Source organism: Malus sylvestris, chromosome 1 (assembly GCF_916048215.2).
Source record: "Malus sylvestris chromosome 1, drMalSylv7.2, whole genome shotgun sequence".
NCBI lineage: Eukaryota > Viridiplantae > Streptophyta > Magnoliopsida > Rosales > Rosaceae > Malus > Malus sylvestris.
In genome coordinates, this window is record NC_062260.1 from 29898257 (window position 1) to 29916059 (window position 17803).

At 39.8% G+C, this 17803-nt stretch overlaps 3 protein-coding genes and 2 pseudogenes across 8 annotated transcripts; 2 read left to right on the forward strand and 3 right to left on the reverse strand.

Annotated features, from left to right (window-relative positions):
• Positions 1-243: 243 nt before the first annotated feature.
• Positions 244-4005, reverse strand: LOC126625975 (TOM1-like protein 1). 5 transcript variants are annotated; one of them, XM_050295115.1, is made up of 5 exons: positions 3832-4005; positions 3455-3543; positions 2677-3227; positions 1881-2126; positions 244-954 (listed from the first exon to the last, which is right to left on the reverse strand). In XM_050295115.1, the coding sequence occupies exons 3-5, from the start codon at positions 3193-3195 to the stop codon at positions 529-531; spliced, it is 1191 nt and encodes a 396-aa protein (XP_050151072.1). In that variant the 5' UTR covers positions 3196-3227; positions 3455-3543; positions 3832-4005; the 3' UTR covers positions 244-528. The 5 variants fall into 5 exon arrangements, with proteins under 5 accessions (XP_050151072.1, XP_050151104.1, XP_050151095.1 ...); XM_050295147.1 differs by lacking the exon at positions 3455-3543; XM_050295138.1 differs by lacking the exon at positions 3455-3543 and having other exon boundaries at positions 2677-3242.
• A 1046-nt stretch (positions 4006-5051) lies between these two features.
• Positions 5052-8782, reverse strand: LOC126626001 (binding partner of ACD11 1-like; annotated as a pseudogene).
• LOC126626008 (uncharacterized) lies at positions 6976-7960 on the reverse strand (annotated as a pseudogene).
• Positions 8783-9802: 1020 nt separating the features above from the next.
• On the forward strand, positions 9803-12410 carry LOC126626017 (syntaxin-22-like). The gene is made up of 7 exons (XM_050295182.1): positions 9803-10180; positions 10376-10469; positions 10552-10691; positions 10871-10945; positions 11423-11580; positions 11696-11796; positions 12016-12410. The coding sequence occupies exons 1-7, from the start codon at positions 9942-9944 to the stop codon at positions 12079-12081; spliced, it is 873 nt and encodes a 290-aa protein (XP_050151139.1). The 5' UTR covers positions 9803-9941; the 3' UTR covers positions 12082-12410.
• A 458-nt stretch (positions 12411-12868) lies between these two features.
• LOC126626028 (histone acetyltransferase MCC1-like) lies at positions 12869-16301 on the forward strand. Of its 2 annotated transcripts, none has more exons than XM_050295198.1 (7): positions 12869-13130; positions 13725-13767; positions 14125-14348; positions 14440-14584; positions 14836-14935; positions 15016-15244; positions 15832-16301. In XM_050295198.1, exons 3-7 carry the CDS (start codon positions 14158-14160, stop codon positions 16019-16021), a joined length of 855 nt encoding a protein of 284 aa, XP_050151155.1. In that variant the 5' UTR covers positions 12869-13130; positions 13725-13767; positions 14125-14157; the 3' UTR covers positions 16022-16301. The 2 variants fall into 2 exon arrangements, with proteins under 2 accessions (XP_050151155.1, XP_050151147.1); XM_050295190.1 differs by having other exon boundaries at positions 12869-13103.
• Positions 16302-17803: the final 1502 nt, after the last annotated feature.

Below are 17803 nucleotides of genomic sequence, written 5' to 3' on the forward strand. Positions count from 1 at the left end.
TACACGCTAGAGTCTTCCTTGGACTATAGTTTAGCTGTGTCCTTTAAATAAATTCACAATGACGTGAATCACGGGACGAGAGAAAAAAATAGAAGCCTTGCTCCGGTAGTCAGCAAGGAAGTAGGTTGTTTAACATACTTGAAAAATAGGAAGCACTAGCCCATGTGGATTTCATGTGAGTTATGTCATTATTTACATGTTAACAGAGATAAACACCTGATCGTAGGTATACACCCAACGATATCGAACATATGAGGGCCACTGCATAGATACTTCATGAATTAAGTATACAGAGTGTTATACTTGTATAACTCCATCAGATATTGTGCGTCCAAATTTGGTTACTTGAGAAGAACGGGAAGAAAGGAAAAAAAAAAAAAAAAAAAAGACCGACATTTATGTTCATGAAGGTGAAATAATTCAAACATCAAACTTCAACGTCTCCAACAATCAACACCTACATAGCCTGGTACTAACACCAGCAAAGTTTTCCTGTCCAAGTATATTGAATTATAAATCTAAGCCATCTCAAAAGCTGATAAGGTCATCCTTTGCTGGCGTCTGCTGCTTCTTCGGATCTTGGCTTCCTTCAGATGAACTTCCACCTTTCTTGCCAAATATCATCTCATCAAGATCATCCATCATGTCATCGTTGCTCCCTGCATGAACCAAACCTCGAGAAGCAGCTGGTCTTCTAATCAATGAATCCTCTTTTGCATGACTTGGTGATTCATCAGGCTCCACAGCTACGGGTATCATTGCAGGTTCTGGCGCAGTTGGAACAACTGAAGGCCTGATCAGTTCTTCATACTTGGATAGAGTTTTATGGATCTCATCATTCACATTCAACGCTTCAAACAGCAAGGCCTCGTTCTCTCCAGCTGTCTCTATAATTCTCTGGACAGTGGATAGAGATTGACGGCACTGTTGTACAAGTGTGGTCGTCAAGTCATCCTGCCAATGAGACAACAACATTTAGGGCTGGTTTGGTATTGTTGTGCTTCGAAAAAAAACTGCTGTGAGAATAAGCGGTTGTGCTGTGAGAATAAGCAGCTGTGAAATAAATCAGCAGAGTGTTTTGTAAACTTTTTTGTAAAAGTGCTTTTGGAAAAAAAAGCAGTCTGATAATAGATCTTTTCATTAAAGGAGCACTGTAGCTCCGTGTGCTTTGAAAAAAAGTCAGTTTTCCAAAGCTGCAAATGGCAGCTTCAACTTTTTCTCTTGATTTCAGCTTATTCTCACAGCAACTTCCAAAATAAGCCCTTTTTTTTTAGTTTACCAAATACCTAAAACCCTCACAGCTTTTTTTCATTGATGCTTTTTTTTTAAGCACCTCACTCCCAAACCACCCATTAATCCATCTCTCTTTTGGTCTAATTCTTATTTCCTAAATATAAATGCATAACTAGTTATTCTTGAACAAAGATACGTAATTGCATAAGAAAACACATGCCCTCATACAGCATTATAATTGCATCGGGTTTTCATATTCCTTGTTGGGCTGACATTGTACAATGAGTTAAATTAGCTTTGAACTGGCTGTCCTCGTGGAAGATATCGTCCTAAGGTCAACCCCGTACCACTTGGCTCTAGATTGGATGGGATATGGTCTTATGGAACAGGCTAAGTAGCAAATTCACCTATTTTCAAAGGCCCATTTTAAGTTTGAGTATAGGTAGTGTCCCTAAAACTGCCTTGCCTAAAATATCAAAAAGCAAGTAAAATCATATTGATCAGTCGATAACACAAAAAAAAAAAATAGCGATATTGAAAGTTCCATGCATCTCACAAAATGTAGGTGACAAAAATCCCATATATTAACAGATTAGATGCAGGAGTCAAAAGAGGATATACAAGTGAGAAAACAATATAAAAATCACCTGTAAAGCATCTTGTTGGGGTGAAGAGGATAAAACAGTATTAAGTAGCTCAATACTGTTTCTTGCAACATCAAATGCTTCCTTTGGTTGTTCAGCCGTAAAGTTTTGGGCAGCAATCTCAACTGGAATCTGCTGGGAAAAACTAGCATCTGACTCCGAAGCAGAAACTGAACGAGGGGGAGTGAATATTGGTGCCAAACTCTCATTGTCGCGACCGGGAAACCGAATACCCCTTGATCTTAAACTCTGAAATTGAGGTGGTCCAAGCATAAAAGTTTAAGTACCATGAAACCACTTCTTCAAACATCAGAAATATAGATCTAACAACTGCACCACCCAACGCAATGGAGGCTTGAGAAAATCAGATTGTGGATAAGGATAATAACAATCAAAAAACAACATCAGAGCCTTATCCCACTAATGTATGAATCCTAGAATGCCACTACACTCGGTTTTGCGCCAAGTCTTCCGTGGATAAGGATTATAGTAGCATAAAAGCCACGTAAATTCTGAATTACAGTATACTTTCAATTTTGAGTGTTGCTCAGTTTCTTATTCAACATTAGCGTTGTATTCCTTACCAATAGTAACCTGGCCAGCTAAATTCATTTCTGTTCTCTCTAGTACCATGGCTAAATTGTTTATTTCCTAACATCATAAATCATAGGAAGAATCTTAGGACAAATTGTGATGGCCATCAAATATTTAAGTACTTCGTACTAGTCCAACTAAACTCAGGAGTTACAGAAATGGAATTTGTCTTTAACTATGTTCTAGTCATGAAAAAACAAGATACCTTGTATGTTTCCTCGTAAACAGGTAAATAGCGGAGCTCACCGGTCGATTCCCCCCATGCTTCGATCAGCATCAAAGCTTTATTGCGATTATTAACAACAGTCTGAGGGTCGTCAATCAGCTTCACCATCTCATCAAGAACTCTCTCCGCTGCTATTTCAGAGAAAGCCTTTTCACAGTTCTTCACACATGTTTCAAGCAGCACTAGCGCAAGGTATTGGACCCTAGGATTCTTCAACATAATCCGCTTTTTTAATCCACGAATCAATTCAACACTGTTAACTCTTTCAGTATTGATCATGTCACAAATTTCAAGATTCATAGCCCAGTCAGGTTCTTCGAGTGCTTCTGATGTGGCATCTTCAACGATCTTATCTGCTTGGTTTGGGCCTTGGAAGAGCTCCTTCACCTTAAAGCTGACTGAGCTAAATCCAGCGCTCATTTTTCGACCGACCTCAGTCCCTTCGATCTTGAGGCGCTCACCAAGAGCGCTCACTTTCTCCATCAAATTGTCACTCATCGCGGCAGACCTTTTGACTCTTAAACAAAAACCTTCAAAAAAATTTCCTGAAAATTTATGATAATACTAATTAACTGTGTTGCAAAGATGGAAGGATATAATTCTGTTGCGAAGAAAAATATCACTTAAGAAGTCAAGTTGATATATTCATCTATCTTTGAGTAACTCAAAACCCAAAAGATGCATAACTCATGAAACAGCGAAATCACAAAAACAAAAAGAATGAAATTGAAAGCAGAAAACTGCGAGGAATATCGACCTTAAACCCTAAAATGAATTGGCAAAGCTGCAACTTTGCTTCCTCGAAATCCCCTTCTTTTCTGGCCTTCAATTTTCTTGACAACCAAACCGAACAGACAACAATTCAAGGAGGTTACTTGAAAGATTCCTCAAATAAAAACCCTACCCATATGCCAAGTTCAAGTCAACAATCCATATTTTAGTTGCTTATGCTCTCTGTTTTTGTTTGATGACTTTTCTTACGCTTTTCTCAGCAAACAAGCAAGTACAATTTATGAAAAAAGGAATCGATCAGACCAGAAACAGTTGTGATGAATGAAAAAGAATCCGATTAATATTGGATGGAAACAATATGTAAATAAGAAAATAGAGAGTGAGAAATGAGTGCCTGCTAACCTCCTTCTTTTGTCTCTGGAAGGAAGGAGAATTCTCAAGGAAGCTCTGTCTCTCTGCGAGTATGAGTGGGGATGGGTTTGGGTTTGGGAGTCTTCCTCTTGAGACGACAAGGCGCAACGACTCTCTAAAGCGAATAAAATCAGTCGGATTTATTCTTAAGTCACCTTCCTTGGAGTTTCAGCCTTTGTGCGCCTTTTTATCTCTCTTCTACGCTAGCTAATTAGCTTTACCTTAATATTTGTTTTTTTATTTATTTAAAAAATGATATTATTCGCACTTACTTATTTAAAAAACGATATTATTTGCATTAAAGAGTTATGAGATTGAGTTAAGTTTTACACTGAATTAGCCATAATAATATAATTCAGATTTAACTTTGAAGAGAATTGACTAATAGCTTCATTTTACATATGAAGTTTCGTGTTTGAATTTGACATATTTTAATGAAATTTTGATTTTGAATATATAAAAAAATTTCTCATTATTCCTTAAAGAAAAACAAGAAGTTGAAATTAGTGTAACTTCATTTTATATACAACATGGATTCTAAATTATTTGATTTTTTTTTATGAATCCAGGATATCCCCGCACGTAAGCAAGGACTAATCCCTTGAGCCGGGTCGGATCCCATATGGGGGGCAAGCTCTCCTAATGCTGGTTTATCCATTCACATGGTTCGAACGAGAAACCTAACTTAAGGGAAACAACCTTCTTACCACTTGAACCACCAAGCATTGGTCAAATTATTTGATTTTAATTTAAAGCTTATACACATCGTTTACAGGGTCAGCGATTATTCTCTCTCTGGAATGTCTTGTCCGCTACCACCTTCGCCTCCACCTCCATCTCAGAAACCACCACCTTCATCACCTGCTAAGACACCACCAGCACCTTATCAGACACCTCCATATTACTATAATCGTAAGACACTACCGCCGCTACCAGCAACAGATGAATTCTACTTGAATTCAGAATCCATCGATGATAGAAAGAGTACCCTGCTATCTATATACTAATGGGAGCAACAATTCAAGCTCTTTTCATTCTCTCTCTTTTAATCTATTAACTTAATGTGCTTGGACAACTTCGATCAAGTCGTTTGCAAGTTTGCAACACGCTCTGTAAATATTAATTAATTGCGTTGGATATGTGTGTATATGCTTGTATTGTTCAAACAACCGGTACATGTATAAAACAATTGAAGCTGTACGTAAGCTGTATTTGCGTAGTGTGAATTTATATAAGCTGCAACGAAAGAACGTCAAAATTGTCATTCATAAGAAAATCACACGGACCAGCAATCCCTCCTATTCTAAATTACAACTTCTAATTCCAAACAAACAGGAAAGTGGTACCGCTGCTACTACTACTAACCGTGTAATTGTAGAAGAAAGTATCAATTATATTTGCCAGTACTTCAAAGCTTACGCAAATGAGACGATGAACCCTTGATTCTGTGCTAGGCTGGGAAGGTTGCTTTTTAGTAGCTAGCATGGCAGACGTCGGAGGATTGGCTCACTAATGGACCGGACCACTTCCTTCCACTTTCCTTCCACCCTCTTCCTGAGCTGAAACCTTATCAATTGTCTTTTGGCTCACTTCAGTTGCTGCCTTGGCAGCCCTATTAAAAGCACCGGTTACCCACGATGTCCCAGTTAATATGTAATGATTCTTCATGATTGCAGATCCAGCACTACTGACCGTTTGCTCTGCAGCTGAAAACACAACCTTGGTCTACTCAGAAACCTGAAACCTTTCATCCATTTGCTTCACCTTATCATTTACCATGCTTGTGCCAGCATTAAGTTTGTCAGTGAAACCAATCTTTCGGTCCAAAGCAGAAACTGTGGCCGTCGCAGTGGAACTAAGCTGGTGTTTCTCATCAAAGGCCTTTGCCTTGTGATCGCATCTTTTCCCAAAATGAATCCTTTGGCGAGCATGCTGCTCACGACATCCTCTGCATTGTGTACAGCAGATTGCACACCACCAGGACTTACATTTTCCGTTGCCTGAGGAGGATGAACAACTGAACACCGTCAGAAGCAATTATTATTGTTGTTAGAGGAAAAGTGCCCTTAGAAAATAATATTACAGTCGGAAGTGCTGAAGCCACAGCAGCTGGAAGCTTGTAATCTGGAGCCAGATCTATGGTAACGGACTGATTGACAATTGTTGCTCCCTGAAAGATAACACACATAATTGAGAAAACCAGACGAGATCGCAACAAAACTGATTAAGAGTGTCAGAATATCAGACTCTCCCCAAATTCCAGTAGATACATAAGTTTACAACAAAAATAGTCCAAACTCCGGAATCAAAAGTTATACAAAAAGAAGGGAAAAAGGACAAGAAGAGAAAAAGAAAACTAAAAAAGCGTTGAGAAGTGAATGACCGAAAGAAGCACTGAAGTTTCTGCCCCCTTGAAATCCTTGAAGGTAACATATGCAACCTGAGACCTCTCGTTGTCGCTGCAATAAAGAAGAAAATAATTCAACTTTCTGCGTCACAATGTGTTTAATTAAGAGAAGAGTAAACAGAAAAGAGAGGGAGAAAAAAAAAAGCAACCCTTGAATTTCAATGTATTCAACTTCACCGGAGAAGGAAAAGAAATCCTTTAAATCATGTTCCGTTGCAGCTAGGGAGACATTGCTAACTTTCAATGTCCTTATCTGTCAGTCATGTCAAAGTGTGAGAGAATGCATGTAAGCATGAAAGTGGAGTGACTGGAGTTTGGAGATTGGAAAATTTACAACTTGGCCGTGCCAAAAATTGGATCGGATTAAAGAAAACAAACAAAACGTAGAAAAAGGGAGAGGATCAGAGGGACAACCAGCAAAAATGGTATAAGGGGATGTGTTCCTAAATGCAAGCAGCACTGAAAGACTCACACAATTCAGATTCCACAACAAATTTTCTATCTGAAATCATCAAAATTTGTAAATGAAGAACAAAAACAAAGCGTAAAATCATAATGTAGATCAAACATTCAAAACCAATTTTATAATTTTTTTTTTGGCGAACTGGAATTACTAACAACCGGGCAAAGATGCCAAAGATACAAAGAAGCCTACCCCGAGGCAAAAGCAAGCAGCAACAACTAAGGAAAGCAGTACAAAGAGGTAAAGACGACATCGCACCAAATGCTAAAAATGTCACTCCTCATACTGCCAGGAAGAAATTAATGGGGACAAGGGAGACCATCATTACACAGAACATGAACAAGGGAGGATGGGGGTCTGTTGACCCAAATATTATCACATACCTCCCTACTTTGCCGCAACGCCAGAATATCCGCAGCCATATTGGCCGATCTTGGAACCCAAGACCAGCGGCAGCCATTAAAAGACTCCCCCAATCTTTTGCATTGCGCTAAAATTGGGAAAGCTTCCCAACTGCCCATCGTATCCAAGTCACGAATACAGGATATAGATTCCTGAGAGTCAGATTCCACGATGACAAAATTTCATCCCATATTTCTTCCAAACTCACACCCATGCAGCACTGCCAAAGCTTCAGCCACTGCCACAGAAGAGGCCGTGACCCTCATCCTGTTCGCTGCCACAAACCTGCCAGCATCGTCCCGAGCCACAACACCCACAAAACCCGAAGCCCCACTCCTTGACCAGCTTGCGTCCATATTAATTTTTATAAAACCCACGCAAGGTGGAGACCAATGGACATCAGAAGCCGAACCATTGACAGAAATTGGTAAACTAATTTCCGTAGCCTGAAAAGATTCCTTGAAGGCAGCCACAGATTGGGTGATAACTGCAATGATCTGTAGAGGAAAGATAGGTTGTTGATTGAAGAGAAAGTTGCATCTTGCCTTCCATATATACCAACATGTGGTAGCAACATATGAAAGCATGTTGTTCCTCGCACTTGCCTACCCATTTGCTGAACCAACAATATCACCCAACCAATTAGCCTAAGTTGTAACCGCTCCCCTCCGCAAGCCTCTAGTTAACCTTCCCCCAAGCCATACCTCCTCAACCCACGAACAATGGAGAAAAAGATGTACCAATGATTCCTCATACCTGTTGCAAATAGGGCAAATTGTCGAAGAAGAGGAACGACGCATAAACAAATTTACTTTCGTAGCCACTGCCTCTTGCAAGGTCTTCCACATAAAGGATCTTATTTTTGGCTGAACCTTAAGCTTCCAAACACACTTCCAAACCTGCTTTGGGATGAGGGCAGATCTGTGAGGGTTTCCAATTCTTTGTTGCCGAGCCCTGGTCATAGCCCAATGGTATCCGGATTTGACAGAATAGATTCCATTCTTCACAAAAGGCCATACTAATCTGTCTTTCAATAGCGGGTCACCCGAATGTGTCTCGTAAATCGCCTTGAGTTCCTCCTCCAACAGAAAGGGTTTAAGGAAATTAATCTCCCAGCTTCCATTTTCAGTGCCTAACAAGGAATTCACCCTGAGGTTTAAAGAGACAGGAACCGGACCCAAGGGAGAAGGGTGTCCTGATGGGATAGATGGCAGCCATCTATCCACCCAAACCCTGACATCATTTCCATTCATTATCTGCCAGTGAGCACCACCCCGAAGTATTTCTCTACCAACAAGGAGGCTTGACCATGCCCATGAAGCTCTTCCACCCCTCTTGGCGTCAAAAAAAGAACAATTGGGGAAGTATCGGCCTTTAATAACTGACGCCCACAAAGAGTTTGGTTCCAATAACAACCTCCAACACTGTTTCGCCAAAAGAGCGTCGTTGAACTCCGTAAATTTGGTAACGATATTTATTTAAGCAGGGAAATCAACAAAACTGAACAAAAGTATATATACAAAAAAAAAAAAAAAAAGACAAAAAATGACCTCCATCAAATTGAAGGCGTGTTTGCAGTTTGCTTGATTCTACATATTCCAGAGAAGAAAGAAAAACACGGAGAGAGAGAGAGAGAGGGAAAACGGTTATTTGGGAGGGAGGGATGCATGGCAAAGTGTGTTAACTTATGAGGCAGTCAGTTGCTACCAATTGGGCTCATGGCACCAATTGGGCTGACTCAATCCAACGCTATAAAATTGTGGGCTTATTAATTAAGGCCTCAAGCCTTCAACAGCAGTTGTGCCGTGGTTCGTTGACTAACAAAGCAACGTCATATGGTGGGGGTCCCACCCGCGGACTGGGGAGAGAGAGAGAGTCAGTGTCTAAGTCACAGATATTTTTAAGTATGATCGGTACAAGGGATGGTACATCATGTGCAGTGACTGATGCATTGAGAGGTGGAGGGTCAGCTGACCCCCCAAACTTCGGTAAACGTCTATGGATACTTTGAGTGTTGACCCTCCAAACTTTGGTGAATATTCATGGATACTTTGGGTGTTGCCCTTTCGAAGATAAGAATTGACTTCATACACGCCCTCCAACTGACTTCAAAGCCTACCAAGACTCGGTAAATGTCCATTGATACCTTGAGTGTTGTCATTTCGAAGATTAGAATTGGTTTCATACACGCTCTCCAACTGACTTCAGGCCTACCAAGACTCGGTAAATGTTTATGAATATCTTGGGTGCTACCCCTTGCATACATTAACATGTGTGCAATATGTCTTTCTAAATGACTATAGGCCTACCAAGACTCGATGAAATTGATATATGCATGCTATTTTTGGTAAAAAAATTTGCGCTCTATTCTTACTGACCCCCTAATATTATTTCTTAGATTCGCCACTGACCACGTGTTATTATACAAATTGTGTAATATGTGTGCTAAAAAGTTAATAACTTAAAAAATAAAAATTTTCACAAATTTCATTAAAACGCGTGATGTACCATTTGTTTTCCATCACAAAAAATTCTCGTATAAGTCTTCCTTGCTTGCGGAATAGCATGGTTTGACCTTTGCTTTCCTTTGAACTAGAGGTGAATTTTGATTTGAGAGGAGAAGAAGAAGCGATTGGATTGGATATTTGGACTGATTCAACTCTATTATTTATTCTAAGTTGTAACACAAACAACCAAACCAAACCAAACCAACGAAATTTCCTTCCTGAGTCTTTGACTGCACCCAACCACCAAACACCGCAACCCCCATAACCGCCATAACCCCAACACAAGCAACGCAGAAAGAAACAAAGAACAAAAGGAGGAAGAATGAGTTTCCAAGATCTCGAGGCTGGTTCTTCTCCCCAACAGCAACACCAACAACGACGACCTTTCGTTTACTCGAATGCGATTCAGAACCAGCAGCAAAATCGAAGTCAAAATCTTTACGAGCCGTCCCAGGCCCTGTCTGCCGGGATTTTCCAAATCAACACCGCCGTATCCACTTTTTACCGCCTCGTCAATTCCCTCGGCACCCCGAGAGACACCCTTCAACTCCGAGACAAGCTGTCAGTACTACTTTTCATATTCCATTTTCTTCTTCTTAATAATTCTTCCCCTCTTTTCAATTTCTTATTAGGTTTGTATGATTAGACATATTATTTCCTTAATTGATTGATTGATTGTACGTTAATGAGAGTTATCAACGTTCCAACCTAATTCACTGTTTATCTCAATGGGAAATTGGCACTTGGCACTGGCAGGCATAAGACAAGGGCGCATATTGGGCAGTTGGTGAAAGATACTTCAGACAAACTCAAGCAAGCTAGTGAAACTGATCACCATGCCCAAGTTACTGTAAGCATTCAATTCATTGTACTTGTCTAACTATGTAAGTTGTCATTATCGGACTTCACCCCTTTTGGCTGACAAACTGCAGGTTGTCAAGAAGATTGCGGATGCTAAGCTTGCAAAGGATTTCCAGGCCGTACTTAAAGAATTCCAGAAGGCTCAGAGGCTTGCAGCTGAAAGGGAAACAACATATGCTCCCTTTGTTCCCAAAGATGTTCTTCCATCCAGGTATTATCTTATCACATGTTGTTACTGGGAGGAACACACTTTAACACAAGCATTGGAGTTTCTATAAAGTGTAAACTTGCACGTCTAAGTTTACGTATTTCTTCTCGATGATTTAACTCTAATTTTCTCTCCATTACTTGCATCTTCTACTCATCAATGCCTTTCATCATATTGTGCAGTTATCATGCCCATGAGCAGGAGATGAGTTCTTCTAGGAGTTCTAAACACCAAACTCTTCTTCTAGAATCAAAAAGGTGGGCAACTTAATACTTCCATAAGTTGAGAAACTTCTGTTATTTCCATCTATAATACCCTGAACGAAAATTTATCATCCTAAAACCAAAGAAATCTTTGAGTTTCTAGATAGTCAAGTAAAAGAGTCACTTCCCTTAAAAGGAAAGAAATACCTTCTTAACTAGTTAAGGGATTTTTCTTTTGTGCCTGATCATGAAGTATCTCCATTTCCTCGATTACATTGTTAAACGGATTGTGTTAAGCCATCTTATTGTTTTGCGAGCTTTGATAGGCCAGATGAATGTATCTTCTTCCCATGGAGATGTTTTCCCTTTTTTTTCTTAATTTTTTTTATGGAAACACATTTTCCAACTGGATAAGGTTCTCTAGTAATTTGGACTTGCCCTGAAAACTAGTTATTGCCTTTGATGTTGAGTGCCTATCGTGATGCAACTGGAATCCATGGTTAAGTTACAGATTTGATATGTTGTATGCAGACAAGAGGTTGTACTTGCAGACAATGAGATTGCATTCAATGAAGCCATTATTGAAGAAAGGGAGCAAGGGATCCAAGAAATTCAACAACAGATCAGTGAGGTTAATGAGATTTTCAAAGATCTAGCTGTCCTGGTCCATGATCAAGGAGCTATAATCGGTTAGTCCAGTTTCTGTTCATTGTTACGTAGAAATTGAATTTGCGTTTGTTGAGTCACTTGTACATTGTGTGCCCTACTTTGAAAGACGCTGTCTGTACATGTGTGTGTTTTCAGATGATATTGGTGCTAACATTGAGAACTCCCACGCTGCAACCGTGCAAGCAACCTCCCACCTTGTGAAAGCATCTAAGACCCAAAGATCTAATTCATCCCTGGTAATTTTCTTTTCCTTCCAACACATGAACCCGTTTCCTGTTTTCTCTTGTTTTGTGTATTCAACTCCAAGATTAAGTTGCTATAAAAAAACTTTAACCAAAGGGTGCGATATATAGGCTGGATTGACATACATAATTGGTTAATTTCTTTATTTCAGTTATTATTATATAAAGCATTGGATTCATAGAGGTTACTAATTATTTATGTTATTTGGGCAGACGTGTTTGCTGTTGGTGATATTTGGAGTCATCCTCATCATTGTGATTATAGTTGTCATGGCTTGAGCAGTGATCAAAAGGAATGATATATAAAGTATTTCCTTGCAAGAACAAATATTTTCCTTGTCTTGTCTCCTATCCTCTCCTCTCCTCTCCTTCAGCTTTGAGCTGGGTCTGATGCTAAGGCCAAATGACTCGGACTCAACCCTTGGTGTTGGAGTGGCTGGCATCGTTGTCGGCTGTAAACAAAATGCACAGTTACTATGTATACGTGGGGTATAGAACCTTCCCCAAGACTAGAAGCATAGAGTCAGCAAACAAATGTATTTATCATTTTTTCTCCTTAAACTAATGATGTATTTATCTTCTTTTTTTTAAAGGTAGTGATTTTCACACGTTTTATTTTTTCCTTTTGTAGTCAAATCCTTCTTGCTTATATCATGTTTCAGTCTTTTGATTCTCTTTTAATATATTCAGTTCAGAGGCTAGAAAAAGAAATGGAGGAATGCAGGGGAGAAATGGAGTTCAAAAATCACTTCCTTTTTAATAGATATGTACATATGATGAAAAATTAAATAAAATCCTATGAATTCTTATTTTTTTACAACCAAACATGCCCTTAATTTTTACGAAGAAGAAAAAAAGTAAATAAAAAGGAAAGCTTGTCTAGCAGGCAAAACAAGTAGTAAGAATAGCCCATTCCAAGATTGTTATTGTAATCCCGTTTGAGAGTAAGAGTTGAGCCCAAGAACCTCAACCCAGCGCATTTTTTTTTTTTTTTTTTTTTTTTACACAATAACTACTAATAATATGGTTCAAATATACTTTTAAACAACGGAAATAGTAAGCGGCTCGGCCAAACCCATCTTGAAAAGCGAAGAATAAAGAAAAAGAATAAACTAAAAACAAGGGAACAAGTTCCTTGCTGCAAAGTCTTGGTCTCTTGGATTGGAATTTTGATGGATGGATGTTACCTTGTTCGACGGAGCTGAGCTGAGACGACAAACTCAGTGGATTCCAAATCACCATTTTCTCTGAGAAACCCATCCGTCCTTCCTTCCGGCGTCTCGGCCACCCACCCCACCAAGGTTACCTGCCTGAGATCTCTCACCTGGGTTTGCTTTCTGTCTTATAATTTTTTTTTTATCAAATTATTCATCAGGTCAGGAATTACTTGTTAATATTCTTTTATTTTCTGTTGAATAAGAATTAACCTTGTTTCTAAGAATTCAAATCGATTCCATTCGATTCAATTTGTACACGATGATGTGATTTCTTTCTTTTGTCTTTGCACTTCGTGTAATGTTATCTGTTGTCCATGACAATTCGTCATTCCTCCAAACTTTGATTTGATGCACTTGAAGAATTGACCTTGTTTCTTGTCGCCTTTGGTCTCTCTCATCGTAACGTGTTCTTCTTACAGTTACAGGCCTTCCCAAGTTTCCAGTTCATAGAATTCGATTCAATTTGACCATTTCACGATTTCCCAACTACTCAATTGCCCTCTTCTCTTGTTTCTACTTAAGTATTATTATATCATGTTCTTAATTCCAAATATATCGTCCTCATTATCTTGACTTGATTATACAAGATCCCTGTCTGCATTCAACTCCCCTAAACCTTTTCTGATAATCTTTCTTCTGGAATAAACTTCAAGACTTGATTCTTTGGTAAGACAATAACAATGGCATCCCTATTTCACTCTGCAGGTCGCGTCTCAAGAGTCCAGTAACTTTCCCACTCATTGTCAAGGTAATACTTCTTGTACCCATGAATTTGTGTTTCACCTGTATTCCAGTAACAGTGCATAAGCATGCCTGCTCTGTAATAGATCTTGTGCTTATTATCTTGGCAAACAATGCCATTACACTGGTTACCTTCCACATGGTACACTACACACCTTCAACGGTAGTAGATAATGTACTCAACTTGTTACTCTCAATTTGCTTTTCCATACGATACACAAATTTACCCCTCTTTTTATTTTATTTTATTTTTATCAATTCTGGGAACAACAGAGTTACATTCAAACCTGTGCATGTCGTATTGCTTTTTGTATTTATGATTTGCAAACATGAAAATTATTGGAAGGCGTCTTTCCTTTTGCAGTTGACGTAAACTACTGCATGGCCTCTGTGGCTGATGTGGCATAAATGGAAGGAGAAGTTCATGAGCAAATTATCCAAGTATATCAAGTATTTGCTGGGGATTGACAACACAATCCCAATGGTGAACCCAAAACTTCCCCGTCGTCCAGCCATATCCTATAGGCCTATACAACCTTCTGACCTTGAGATCTTAGAGAAAATCCATGACGATTTATTTCCCATTAGGTACGTAATCTCATTCGCTACTTTCTCATGGCCATGTTCTTTGCTACCATGACACAGCTTTCTACAAAAGGTTTTGCCAATCTCTCTACAGGTACGAGGCTGAGTTTTTCCAAAATGTCGTCAATGGACATGATATTGTGTCATGGGCAGCTGTTGATCGAAGTCGTCCAAATGGTCAAGGTGATGAACTTATTGGATTTGTAACCGCACGAATTGTTCTTGCAAGAGAAAGTGAGGTGTGTCCTCTATATTCCTAGCCTCTTTCTTTCCTGTGTGATTCTGTGGGGAGGAATCACCCTAACCGTAAATTATTGTGGTTATTATTTGGTCTTTCTGGTTTAACTGAAGTCATTGGAAAATTGGGAGTACTTATAGAGTTCAACATTCCAGATTTTGCAAGTATATGGAAGTATGGTTTGCTGCATTGTTTTGTTCAATTTTCCTGAATTACCCTAACTCTTTTATGAAAAAACGATTGGTGTTGTAGATAGGGGATTTGCTCAGTTTCGACTCATCAAATTCAGATCAGACATTAGTCTACATTTTGACACTGGGAGTAGTAGAATCTTTCAGAAATCTTGGCATAGGTAAAAGTTTGTCTCTTTATTGTTATGGAGTCTAAGACTTTCTTTCACTACATGGTAATTTGTTTCCCTTGGACTTGCAGCTTCAGCACTTATTCGTGAGGTCATAAAATATGCCTCAAGTATTCCAACCTGCAGAGCAATTTACTTGCATGTCATTTCTTACAATAATTCTGCAATCCATTTGTACAAGAAAATGTCATTCATGTGTGTAAGAAGGTTGCAAGGCTTTTACTTGATCAATGGTCAGCATTATGATTCATATCTGTTTGTGTACTATGTAAATGGTGGCCGATCTCCTTGCTCGCCATTGTAAGTATAACACGCTTCTTTTTTGGTTCATTCTGATATGCCATGTTGTTATATATGGAGATAATATTTTCCTTCTTTAATAAAAAGATGATTGCAGATTTGTAGAGAATAAATTTCTGAACATTTTGGCTACCTGCAGTGGAAATGTTTAGCTCGCTCGTTTCACCTACGGCATGGATTTTCATTCTTTAGAGGCAATGTGAATATATAAACAAGTTTAAAAAATTAGGAGAAGACGTAACAAAAACCAGGAATTTCAATTAACTTATGTTATTGATGTGCATTGATCTGCTAGATGTTGGTATCTTGAATTCCTGAAGTTGGAAGTTATTATACTTGTACGTCCAGCTATTTAAAACATAGAGTTTACATGTTTTTGTTGAAATTCCTCGGCAAAATGATGCAGGGAAAAAAGGATTCTCTGGTAGAAGAAAATAAGAACCGTGCATTAGCAGAGAAAACCATAGCATAGATGCATGTGACATTCTGGTTTTATTTACCTGTCGAAAATAAAGTCTCCGTCTTGTCAAGTACTTCTAAACTGATCAGGTTATTGATTGTTGTTTTGGGATTGTTTTATGTTGCAGGGAGCTGGTTACAGGGACGCTGAATTTTATGAGGAATGGTCTTAAGTCTGTGTTTGCAATGCTACGGAAGAATGAAGACAGGAAGGTGTCAAAGTGGGCAAAATGTAAAGAAAACCATAGCCTTATATCGACCGGACCAAACAGGAGAAACATGACTGCGGCAGAGTGTACAGGGTACGAGTGTGTTTGATTTGTTTGTTCATATTAGAAGTTGGATCGACAGACAGAGAGAGACGGAGAGATGAGCAATGAGCGAGCAGGAGGGGAGGTTATGTTGATGCAAAGTTATAAAACGTTGCTTTGCCCCTATGCTTTCTGTTTAAACCATACCAATATACATTTTACATTTTAAATTACGGCGGAATAACGTCCCCGATGTAATAAACGTTGTTGTGTTGTGTTGTAGTTGGATGAAGTTAATTAAGTACAAGAAGCAGGGCGTCACTCGTGAGATCCTTGATTACTTGTTATTTTCTTCTTTGTTGATCTCTTAAGTTATCCTCTACCACACAATAGTTACTTTTTTTCTTTATGAAATGTCGACTCGCGTATGGTATAAGATTTAGGACGAGATCATCTCACCGTCACTGATAAGCTAAATAAAACATTACTTACTTCGCCTCCAGCCTCTGGCCTCCGGCCTCCTAGAGTGAAAAAACCTAAAAATTCTTGGAGGGCACGCAAGTATGTGTTGTCCAGAATGTAAATGGCAGGGGCCTCCAAATGTATCCAAGCAATCTTCGAATCGAACTGAACCAAATCGATCGATGAAGAAGAAGAAGAAGAAAAATAATAATAATTAAGTTTCCTTTCTCCTCCCCATCCCTAACCCCAACTAAAAATAGTCTACTCGTCTTTAATTGGCGGAAATAGAAACAAAATTAGTGTATGATCAAGTCTTCTGGTGTGTCCGTTAATTAAGTAATGAAATATTTGGAGGGAGAGTTGCCCTTAATTTGTGGAGCGGGGGAAACTCAGCCTCCAGCCTCACACATGCATGCATGCATGTTTCTTGCGATTAATATGTGTGTGTGTGTGTGTGTGTGTATATATATATATATATATATATAGGGGTGAGGTACAGAAAAGAAGAAACCACATAAACTTGGAATTGAAGAAAAAATAACAAAAAACAAGGAATAAATTTATAATGACAGCATCATCTTCTCTCCCAGCGATGGGTAATCGCCTGGGGAACCGGCAGCTTGCAGCCCTCGCTCTCTGCCTTGTATTGCTCCTCGATGTTACTACCACCACGTTGGTATTGGCCTCCAAAAAGGGAAAAGGCGGCGGAGGCGGACATGGCAAAGGCGGCGGTGGCGGACATGGCAAAGGCGGCGGTTCAAATAAAGGTGCTGCAAAGAAACATGGCGGTCCACAAAAAGGTGGTGCACATGGAACTGCTGGCGCTAAACCCGGTGGTGCTAAGCCAACTCCAACTCCAAACGCTGTTGGTGCAGCACCTGCTGCCGGCGGCACCGTCCCAGCACCTGGCACTGTTGGCGCTAATCCAAATCCAATTCCAAACGCTGGTCCAGGTGCTTATCTAACTCCAATGCCAAACGCTGGTGGTGCTTATCCAATTCCAATTCCAGACGCTGGTGGTGCAAATCCAATTCCAATTCCAGACGCTGGTGGTGCAGCACCTGCTGCTGGCGGCACCGTCCCAGCACCTGGAACTGCTGGCGCTAAACCCGGTGGTGTTAATCCAACTCCAACTCCAACTCCAACTCCAAACGCCGGTGGTGCAGCACATGCTACAGGCGGCACCGTCCCAGCTCCTGGAGTTGGCGGACCCATCACATACCACGGAGGGCCTCTAATGACCGGCAACATTAACCTTTCCATCCTATTTTACGGTGAGTTCAAATCCGAACAGAGGGAAGTGATTCGGACTTTCCTGAGGTCCCTCGAGAACACGGAGAACGATCACGTCGCGGCGGTGCACAGGTGGTGGGACATCGTCGAGAGC

What these genes read in the sequence shown, in the direction of transcription:
- LOC126626017 (XM_050295182.1), top strand. Translation starts at nt 9,942, where the DNA reads ATGAGTTTCCAAGATCTCGAGGCTGGTTCTTCTCCCCAACAGCAACAC. An exon ending in ATCACCATGCCCAAGTTACT is followed by an intron (nt 10,470 to 10,551) that starts GTAAGCATTCAA and finishes GACAAACTGCAG; the next exon opens with GTTGTCAAGAAGATTGCGGA. An exon ending in CTTCTTCTAGAATCAAAAAG is followed by an intron (nt 10,946 to 11,422) that starts GTGGGCAACTTA and finishes TGTTGTATGCAG; the next exon opens with ACAAGAGGTTGTACTTGCAG.
- LOC126625975 (XM_050295147.1), bottom strand. Translation starts at nt 3,195, where the DNA reads ATGAGTGACAATTTGATGGAGAAAGTGAGCGCTCTTGGTGAGCGCCTC. An exon ending in TTTACGAGGAAACATACAAG is followed by an intron (nt 2,127 to 2,676) that starts GTATCTTGTTTT and finishes CCTCAATTTCAG; the next exon opens with AGTTTAAGATCAAGGGGTAT. An exon ending in CCCAACAAGATGCTTTACAG is followed by an intron (nt 955 to 1,880) that starts GTGATTTTTATA and finishes TCTCATTGGCAG; the next exon opens with GATGACTTGACGACCACACT.
- LOC126626028 (XM_050295198.1), top strand. Translation starts at nt 14,158, where the DNA reads ATGTGGCATAAATGGAAGGAGAAGTTCATGAGCAAATTATCCAAGTAT. An exon ending in GACGATTTATTTCCCATTAG is followed by an intron (nt 14,349 to 14,439) that starts GTACGTAATCTC and finishes ATCTCTCTACAG; the next exon opens with GTACGAGGCTGAGTTTTTCC. An exon ending in TTCTTGCAAGAGAAAGTGAG is followed by an intron (nt 14,585 to 14,835) that starts GTGTGTCCTCTA and finishes TTGGTGTTGTAG; the next exon opens with ATAGGGGATTTGCTCAGTTT.